Below are 11,029 nucleotides of genomic sequence, written 5' to 3' on the forward strand. Positions count from 1 at the left end.
CTAAAAAAAGAAAAAAAATTTTAAAAAAAATATTTTACGTCGAAACAAGTACAGCTTGAATATATAATATTTTGAAAGTCTTGCCCGGATATTGGACATAAATTGTACCGTTAATGTGTGTGTGTGTGTATATATATATATATATATATATAAGTGGATATATATATATATATATATATATATGTATGTATGTTTATATGCGAAAATGGCATTAGGGTAATTATATCTTCATTTAGGGGTATTTTGGAGTTTTTGGGGGTGGGAATGTGGGTCCATTGACCAAACTTTTACAAAGGATTAGATTTTTAGCTTCACTTTCTCCCTCTCTCTCGCCTTTTTTTTTTTTTTTCGGTCTCTATCTTTTTCATCCTTTGTGTTGTAGACGGGCGGAGCATACTCTGGACTAACCTGGGCTATAACCAGGCTAAAAGAAAAAACAAAAAAAGAAAAAATTTAGTAATATTACTTCTCATCCGCCATAGCCCAGTCCAAGCAGCCTAATTCACAATATCATATAAATGATAAATGATCCAGCTTAACAAACCAATTAACCAAAGCTATAGCCCAACAAACCAATTACCAATTAACCAAAGCTAGGGCCTAGCAAGCCAATTAACTAAAGCTAGAGCCTAGCAAACCAATTTTATTTGGTTGCAATTTTTAGCGATCAATTAATAATACCATAAAAAAATGGAACATTACAAGTCAGTCCAATTTCGTAATTAAACCAACAAACAGAATTATGCATTTCAAACAATGAGCAGAAATAAACCAAGAATTACACTGACCTCACTCTATTACTCTCTATATCTAATAGACACACATGATTGACGCTCCGTTGTAAATTATTTTTCAAAAAATAATTTTTTATGTTTTGGTGTTTGGTTGTCAAAAATATTTACGAAGAAAAAATATTAAAATTTAACAAATATAATTTATCAATCAATTTTCAACAAACTATTTTACACGTCTTGTCCGATGGTGACTTAGACCTCTACCGAAAACCGAATAAGTAAAAATAAAAAAATATTTTACTTGAAAAAAGAAAAAAATTTCTAAAAAAATATTTTACGTTGAAACAAATGCATCCTGAATGTATAATATTTTGAAACTCTTGCCCGGATATTGGACATAATTTGTACCATTAATGTATATGTGTGTGTATGTATATATATATATATGTGTGTGTGTGTGTAAATGGCATTGGGGTAATTATATCTTCATTTAGGGGTATTTTGGAGTTTTTGGGGGTGGGCATGTGGGTCCATTGACCAATCTTTTACAAAAGGGAGGATATTAGATTTTTAGCTTCACCTTCTCCCTACCTTTTTTTTTTTTTTTTTAGATCGGCGGAGCATACTTTGGGTTAACCTAGGCTATAACCGGGTCCAAAAATTAAAATAAATTTAGTAATACTACTTCTTATCAGCCATAGCCCAGTCCAAGCAGTTCAATTCACAATAAAATATAAATGATAAATGATCCAACCCAACAAACCAATTAACTAAAGCTACAGCCCAACAAACCAATTACCAATTAACCAAAGCTACGGCCTAGCAAACCAATTAACTAAAGTTACAGCCCAGCCAACCAATTTTATTTTGTTGCAATTTTTAGCGATCAATTAATAATACCATAAAAAAAAATGTAACATTACACGTCAATCCAATTTCGTAATTAAACAAACAAATAGAATTAAACAATTCAAACAATGAGCAGTATTCATCTTTCTTTCCAAGAATCCAATGTGTAATATATATATATATATATATATATATATATATATATATATATTAAAATGCAACAAGAAAAACGAACTTTTCAAATGTTATAATTATTACTAAAGATCTAAAATTAGGATTTGAAATAAATAAGATAAAAAAAGAAAAATTAAAACAATTTATAATTTAGAAATATACTCCTTTTGTTTTTTCTTGAATTAGAAAATATCATTGAATTGAAAACCCTAGAACCAATAAATGCCTTTATAAATGACTGTCCAAACACAACTTTGCGAATTAGTCTTGTTTCCAATTAACCAAAGCTATAGCTCAGCAAACCAATTAACCAATTTAGCCAAGAAGAGTCAAGAGCTAACTAACTAACTATTCGTGATTCATGAGACTTAACTCTGTTCTCTCCTTCATTTGCAGCAAACTAACGTTGAATGATCGAAGGTATGTAGATAAAATCTTCAAATTTTCTTATCTTTAGCCCCTCCACTTTGCAATCCTAGCTCCGCCCCTGGTTGTAGACAAACCCACTTCCTTTAACCTTCGATTTCTTCAAGTTCAAATCAGAATTTGAGGGTGATAGTTAGCAAAGTGAAAGGGTTTGACGAGAGCTACAAGATGATGTAATTTTTTTCGCCATTGGAACACCTTGGGATTTCGTCCTAGGCAAAGACTTGAGCTTTTGGAACGGTTTCAAGAGGAAAGGTTGATCTCCTAATCCCTCTCTTCATTTTGGTGGTCCTAGCATTCAATTGGTGGAGTTTCAAGTGGAGCCAAGCTTAGGGTTTTGCTCTTCAAGAGATAGGGATTGTCTAACTTGTGTAGTGCTATGTCTTTGTAAGTATACTCTATGATTACCTTGATTAAAACATGTTTAGAATGATTATAGTTGTGTTATTTGAGCTATATGTTTTCCTACATATTTGACTCATGCTTACTTGTCGTAATATGTGGAAATTCCATGCCTCTTATGTGTTTAGATGTGATAAATGTGCTTCCTTTCTTGCTATTTAAGAAATTCATGATCAATATGATAAATTTGTGATCTCTTGGTTTAAGATTAAGTGTATGTTCAATTTGCATGCCATGTATTTGAATAAATGCCTACATGAATTCTCCTTTATTAATTGTGGTAAGGAGAAGCATGCCTATGGATATCTAGCAATTGTGAATAGTCGTAAAGTAATGTTCATTTCATATATGGCAATGTATCATTTCATGACATTCATGAACTTCGTAATACCTTTCAATACCCCGAGTTCCTACAGAATTAACATACATATATATATATATATATATATATATATATATAATATACTAACTACACTAAGTCTATTCTAACCCAACCACTAACAGACCCAAAAATATAAAAAACTAGTCATAAACTAATCATAACCATCCAATAACACATTTGTCATTGAAAACTAATAAACTATAAAGTAATATTACTAATAACTAAATTTAAATAATAATAATAAAGTTACATTAATATTACTGTGTAATACTAGTATATTCCTTTATGTATATACACATATATATCCATATATATCACATTAATATATATATATATATATACCTACCAATCCATACAACTAAATAAAAAAAATATATAAAATAACATCAATAAAAAATTTACAATTAACTAAAGAATTTCCACTAAATAATTAACCTTTAAATGACAAATAAATAAACACTCCAAAACAATTTTCACAAACAATTCAAATAGCCAAGATAAATAAAATGAAATAAAATAAGTAAATAAAAACCTTTTATTACAGAGGTATTACAGGTTATGTTATTATCATTATTTAAATTTAAGAGTAATTGGATAGAATTGGTTGACGCTTCCAACCCTACCACGAAACGTGCCTAGATGTTGTGTGCCCGTATATCTCTAACCATCACCTTGGTATATCTCTAACTACCACGTTGTCCATTAGATGAAACGAGAACATATATCTCCAACTATCATGAAACTAAAAAACTAGGTCATGATTGTATAAAGAATTACAGATGCGAGAGTTTCTTAATTGAGAACGGCAGTGGATACAATGGTGTATAGAGTTGCTAGCGATCCAGAGGAATAACGTAGAATCATTACTAGCAGTACAAAGAAATAATGTAGAATGTATTATAGTCAGGGAAATTATTTGAAAATTATCAGGCAAGTAGTTTCATATGTGTAGTTATATAGTTCATTTATATAAAAGGTTATATAAAGGTTGACTGATTTTTATGAGTTTGGACAAAATGAATTACAGAGGAAAATTGGAAGAGACAGCTGTATTGTAATCGAATAGGCAAGTTTAATCTTAGTCCTACCTCCTCTTATATATCATATTAGGAAATTAGTTGACTCTAAACTGTTAGAATAATTTTCATATTGATATCGATGTTGATTAATTATTGAAGTTCTACTGGAGTTGTTATTCTGGTCTGCAGAAGAATTAGTACGTAAAATTATCTGATGGAATTAGTACTAAATTGTTTATTGGAGACCTAGATAAAGAGACTCTTGTAGGTTTGTGTATGATTTGTTTGAGGTGTAGTTGTAGTTGATAGTGGACTCGTGATTACCCAAATATCTTTATCAGTATTTATTAGAGACTGATTATTTAATGAGATACTAAATGTATAAAATTACTTAGACCTTACTGATTATATTTATGTATTGGTTCATATTGTTTTACACACTTGTCTTTAGTAACTTGGGATACAATGCACATTGTCTAACTGGGTTATGTATTTGTATTCTGGATGTGGGCTATACATGCTTGTGGTTATATTCTACTGATTATGTTAAAGGATGAGTTTGTCTCACATAGTAACTACTTCATTAGCCGATCGTTCTATACAAGGTCACATAGTAACTACTTCATTAGCTGATCGTCCTATACAAGGTTGGATATATTCTCACCTATTATTATCACGTGTATTATTGGATGTGTTCCTTACATAATGTGCTGAAAATTTTGGATTTGTTCCTTCCCTTATATTTGAGAGGTTGGATTACTTTCTTACCTATGTGTATGTGGCTGCATATGATTCTTACATAGTTGATGTGTTCATTGCCTATGTTAGAACTTGATGTAAGAAAGATGGTCTTATTATAATTGATCTTAACTTTTATTTAAATGATTTTATAATTATCCATATTTAAGAGATGTGACATTGTATCATATAGCTACATTCTCATTTATAATTGTTATTTATTTACAGAGGGGTGTGTTGATTGATGAAACCAACATGTTTCCTTTTGGTAAAGTTTAGGAAACGGTACCAAATATCTTTATTTGTATTTACTAGAGACTGATTATTTAATGAGATACTAAATGTATAAATTTACTTAGACCTTACAGATCATATTTGTGCATTGGTTCATATTGTTTTACACACTTGTCTTTAGTAACTTGGGATACAATGCACATTGTCTAACTGGGTTATGTATTTGTATTCTGGATGTGGGCCATACATGCTTGTGGTTATATTCTACTGATTATGTTAAAAGATGAGTTTGTCTCACATAGTAACTACTTCATTAGCCGATCGTTCTATACAAGGTCACATAGTAACAACTTCATTAGCTAATCGATCTATACAAGGTTGGATATATTCTCACCTATTATTATCACATGTATTATTGGATGTGTTCCCCACATACCGTGTTGAAAATTTTGGATTTGTTCCTTCCCTTATATTTGAGAGGTTGGATTCCTTCCTTACCTATGTGTATGTGGCTGGATATGATTCTTACATAGTTGATGTGTTCATTGCCTAGGTTAGAACTTGATGTAAGAAAAATGGTCTTATTATAATTGATCTTAACTTTTATTTAAATAATTTTATAATTATCTATATTTAAGAGATGTGATGTTGTATCATATAATTACATTTTTATTTATGACTGTTATTTATTTACAAAGGGGTGTGTTGGTTGATGGAACCAATATGTTTCCTTTTGGTAAGGTTTAGAAAAAGGTCCCAGCACCCCCCCCCCCCCTCTCTCTCTATATATATAAATATATATATATATATATATATATATGTGCACGTGAAAGACAGGTCTGAATCTATCATTCAGTTTCACAGATAAAGGTAGAAGGTTGAAGAGTGTTTCTGATATAGTTGATCTCAAATACAAACTGCTAAAGATGGTAGGTATGTTTTCTAAACAAGGTTTATGCATTGGAACCATGTATTTTATTATCGTTGAATTACTTACATGTGGTATCAGAGCTAGACATGGACTCTGATGTATAAATTTATTATTCATTCTATATGCATTAAATTTTATGACAGTATCTCCATGTTTTAGATTAGATAGGACACTAATATAATGTGATATATTGTACGTGATTATCTATTTTGTTGGTAATAAAGTTTTAGTGCCTTTTGTACCAATGTCTCAAGTATATATATATATATATATATATATATATATATATATAAAGTGAACCACGAGATCATAAGCCCCGTTTAGTTAGCCTCATCAAATGGGCCTAGTGGATAACTGTTGAATCAACCAATTACTTCGGTAGAGAGTCCATTCGGCTGTGTGTACTGGACTCTCATATATATATGTTACTCAATAATATATATATATATATATATATATATATATATATATATATATATATTATTGAGTAACATATATATATGAGAGTCCAGTACACACAGCCGAATGGACTCTCTACCGAAGTAATTGGTTGATTCAACAGTTATCCACTAGGCCCATTTGATGAGGCTAATGATTGACACTTCTAATTCTCCCAAATCCCACGTATATAATACAAATAGTGTTTGTGTTATATTAATTGTGTATGCTTTTGAGTATATATATATATATATATTATTGAGTAACATATATATATGAGAGTCCAGTACACACAGCCGAATGGACTCTCTACCGAAGTAATTGGTTGATTCAACAGTTATCCACTAGGCCCATTTGATGAGGCTAATGATTGACACTTCTAATTCTCCCAAATCCCACGTATATAATACAAATAGTGTTTGTGTTATATTAATTGTGTATGCTTTTGAGTACACAATTAATATATATATATATATATATATATTATTGAGTAACATATATATATGAGAGTCCAGTACACACAGCCGAATGGACTCTCTACCGAAGTAATTGGTTGATTCAACAGTTATCCACTAGGCCCATTTGATGAGGCTAATGATTGACACTTCTAATTCTCCCAAATCCCACGTATATAATACAAATAGTGTTTGTGTTATATTAATTGTGTATGCTTTTGAGTACATGATGACACATGACATCACTCTGGGACACCCATTAGCATATCCTATATAATTGATATGTAAAAGAAAAAGTTGTTATAATGGATTAATTAAATTGGATATTATTCTATAAATGTATTGAAATTGGTAACATATGCATTATTATGCATATTGCCTCATATTTTATATTGATGCATATTGTGTATATATAAATTGGATTCATTTGAAAAACTTGAATCATTTTACAATCCTAAGCATAAATATTCTTGAAATTGGAATGGGTGTTTAGTCACCAAAGTGGCACACTTATGACAATTTCAATAGTATTTGGGTCTAGGGGCAAAACTATGATTTTTTGCTAAAGTTGAATGGTTGAAATTGCGTTTAATAGAGACAAGCAATAACCAAGCCTAATGGTGGGTGTAGGTGCAAAATTTCGTTCAACCAATAATGATTGAGAAAAATAAAATAACTCACTCAAAAAGCAATAAAAATAAATAAAAACAATGTATAGAGAAACGTAGAATTGCTTGATCCCTTTATTGGAGGTCTTAGCCTCTATTTATATACAAAAGATTGCAAAATTATGGTAGGACTCGCGTTGCTTGCCCTCCAATTCTTTATATATAAACATTCTTTACTAATAGAGTTCTTTTCATTGTCTAATTTTCCATACATAGAACTTGCCTTGTACAGAACTTCCTATCTCAGAATTTTCCTTCTACAGTAAATCCTTCAACTGGTAGGACTTGTGCATTCTTGAATAACTGGGCTGAACATATTTTGATCTGGCTAGGCTTGAGTAACAGACCGGATGTTAAATATTAACAAGCTGGGCTGATGACTTCTTGATTCGGCCTTGATGGAGGTTGGAGGACAAATAACAATGATCTTGGGCTGTAAATACCCTTAATTTGGGCTTGAGCATGATGGGCCTTATATGTCCTTGGAATGTAGATATGTGTAGTGGTGACGTGTGCGCTTTTTATTGGAGGGAGTTTTTTTCCCTCCACACTTTGCCCCAAATTTCATTTTTAATTGAGTGACGGCTCCTATTAAAGAGGGAATTGAAATCGGTTTTTTACTTTGCTTCAGAAACGGTTCGAGGTCTTTCATTATTACTCCGTTATACAAGATTTTGCAAGAGTTACATTTGCCCTTGCTGCACTTCTGCTTTCTTCATTCCATCGCTTTGTCAGGTTAGTTTCGCATCTTTCTCTTCAATCTTTCATTATGAGTACTTCATCTACTTCTGAACGTATAGACCTTGAGGATTCTGAATCCACACCTTCATCTTCCCTCGTTCGCATTAGGGCTCCCCCTCCTAGGGTTTTTACAGATCGCCTTTCGTTGAATCCATTAGGTACTTCCCCTCTTCCAACCGAGACATCCACCTCAGGCTCTGATTATGTTCTTACTCATGAAGAGCAAAAAACAATCATCTCTATTCGCCGCATCAAGTTCTCTATTACTTCGGTAATGGAAGTATTTGATATTCCTGAGGGAGTAGAAATTGCAGAATATCCCGAGGGTGCCGATTTTACCTCCGGCGAGGGAATTGAGGAGGATGAGTTGCTTCTTTCGGTAGGGCATCTTAACGCCCTCCGATTCCCTCTTCATCCCTTTTATCATTTAGTTTTCAATAAGCTAGGTCTTGCCCCCCTTCAGGTAAATCCTAATTTCTTTCGCATCCTTTCGGCACTGTTGGTGCGTCGGAAATTAAAGGCTCTGGATTTGACCCTTACCGACCTTCTGCTTACTTACAATATATCTAAGCATGGGACCGAGCCTGGTCGCTTCTTTTTTACCTCTCCCCTTCATCAGAGGATATGCACGAACCTTCCTTCATCCGAAAAGAAGTGGAAAGAAAGGATGGTTATAGTTAAAGGAAAATGGTTCGTGCCCCAATCAATTACGCTCTCCATCCCGCGCAAGTTCGGGAAATTAGGTATAGAATACTTAACCTCCCTTCATACCAAGTGTTCTGGCTGTTTTCCTTGCCAAGTCTTAATGTTTCGCCGTACTTATGAGTTTCTTGGTGTTTTTTCAGCTACATTCCCATCCTCCGCAGCAAGGAACAGACTTTCTTTTCTTGAGGAACGAGTCTGGAGTGACCCCTCGCCTATTGAGGACCTGCTAACTTCTTCAAACCTCAAGGATATTGCCTCCGGTGCTGTTGCTGCAGACCTCATGGATCTGTCTCTACCATCCTTTAACAGTTTTCCCATGACTGAGGAGGAGGTACGGAGGGCTGAGGCTTTAAAAAAGAAAGCCGAAGATGCCCAACCCTTGGTCGTTATTAGATCAACTGAGGATGAGGTGGAGGTTGAGGAACCACTAATGAAGAAATCTCGCCTCAACCCCTCATCCTCTGGCAAGGGCAAGGTCCCTTCTAAAAGCAGAGGGAAAAAGGCTGGAGAGGCCGAACCTGAAGATGAAGTCAGGGCCTTTGTTCTGGCTGAGACTGGGGCTCCTTGGACTCCTTCCTTCACCAGGGCTGACAGGTCAGTCCTGCACTCAGGGGGTTCTGTGATTACAGACCCTTCAGCTGCACTGGCGGTGGCTCAAGGAATGTGGCTCCCAAAGGACGAGGACGCCATCAGCCAAATGGGGTTGGAACAACTACTCCCCTCTGCCCTGGTCCGGGCCATAGAGGTTCGTATTACTCCTTCAGAATTATGTTACTCTTGCTTGCTTATGTTTCTATTTATGTTTATATTTGTTCCTCTGTTATACAGAGTCTATACCACACCATGGCCCTCTGTGCCACTGCTGAAGCCCAATCCCTCTCCATCAAGAAGCTGGAAAAGGATCTTGACAATGCAGAGAAGAGAGCCACTACTGCCTCTACCAATCTGAAGATAGCTTCTGAAGCCAAGGATGCGTATAAGAGGCAGTTGTCAGCCTCTGAGGCTAAGGTGGATTCTCTTCAGGCCGAAGTTCAACGCCTGACCGAGGCTTTTACTACTTGCTTCAAGGCGAGGAAGCAAATGCAGGGGCGCTACTCCTGTCTGGCACACCTGGCTAGTGCTAAAGCGTTCCGGTCTGGCTATATTCAGGACTCAGGCCCTAGGACGATGGATCCGGACGCTTTTGACAAGCAGGTGGGGGTGCACTTCTCATACGATGAAGGGCCAGAGGCTTTGGAAGCTGAAATCCGCTTTGCCGAGATGGTGAAGGTGCACCTGAAGGGTACTCCTAGCTCTTCTGCTCCTGCGGCTTCACTTCCTCCTACCCCAAGTCCTACTGTAGTGGATGCTTTTGAATCTACTCCCTTCGATCCGAAGAGGAAGTAGAACCATGTATTTTGCTTTTATGGACAACATGTTTGGGATAATGAATATAATCTTTTGTTTTAGGCTTACCTGACTTGTTTTTGTTGTATGCTTTTGATACTGTTCATATTTCTCTGACTGGTAATGTGTTTAAACAATAAACATTGTCTTTATGCTTCGGATTTATGCTATCCGCGAAAAAGCAAGGATGGTGGGAAGAAGGAGATCCTTTTAACAGTTTAGTTGATATCTCAGGATGATTCATATGGACAATGATTTAACTGTTAAATGAACCCTCCTTGCCTTTTATTTGCCTGCAGTAGACGTATACATACTCTTTCCTTCTCGTGTGTTCCTGATGTGGGGTGGATCATGATGAACTTATGATATATCCACATCCACAGGGTATTAAACACTTGGAGTCCGAAGGAAAGAGTTCTGATCCAGGCACCAGAGGTTTGAAGCGAATTATTCCTCGGCACTGAGTGTGGAGGAATATTGCTGAATAGGACACTTAGGGTCCAAAGCTGTCTCGGACATTTAGGATTCGAGGCGAATTGTCCCTCGGCACTGAGTCGTGGAGGACTAGTGCTGAATAGGACACTTAGGGTCCGAAGCTGTCTCGGACACTTAGGATCCGAGGCGAATTAAACACTCACTGGCCCGCCGGAGGGGAGGTTTTGCCGAGCCGGACACTTAGGGTCCGAGGCGAGATTTCTACCGAGCCGAACACTTAGGGTCCGAGGCGAGATTTTTGCCGAGCCAGAC

General features: G+C 35.2%; 1 protein-coding gene across 1 annotated transcript; it reads left to right on the forward strand.

Moving 5' to 3' along the window:
* Positions 1-6,852: 6,852 nt before the first annotated feature.
* Positions 6,853-10,350, forward strand: LOC132271672 (uncharacterized). Its single transcript, XM_059773112.1, has 2 exons — positions 6,853-9,641; positions 9,725-10,350. The coding sequence occupies exons 1-2, from the start codon at positions 8,220-8,222 to the stop codon at positions 10,280-10,282; spliced, it is 1,980 nt and encodes a 659-aa protein (XP_059629095.1). The 5' UTR covers positions 6,853-8,219; the 3' UTR covers positions 10,283-10,350.
* Positions 10,351-11,029: the final 679 nt, after the last annotated feature.

The sequence above is a fragment of the Cornus florida genome, unplaced genomic scaffold (genome assembly GCF_030987335.1).
Source record: "Cornus florida cultivar Cherokee Brave unplaced genomic scaffold, ASM3098733v1 CherokeeBrave_3.0.0_Hap2_Chr08, whole genome shotgun sequence".
Classification (NCBI taxonomy): Eukaryota; Viridiplantae; Streptophyta; class Magnoliopsida; order Cornales; family Cornaceae; genus Cornus; species Cornus florida.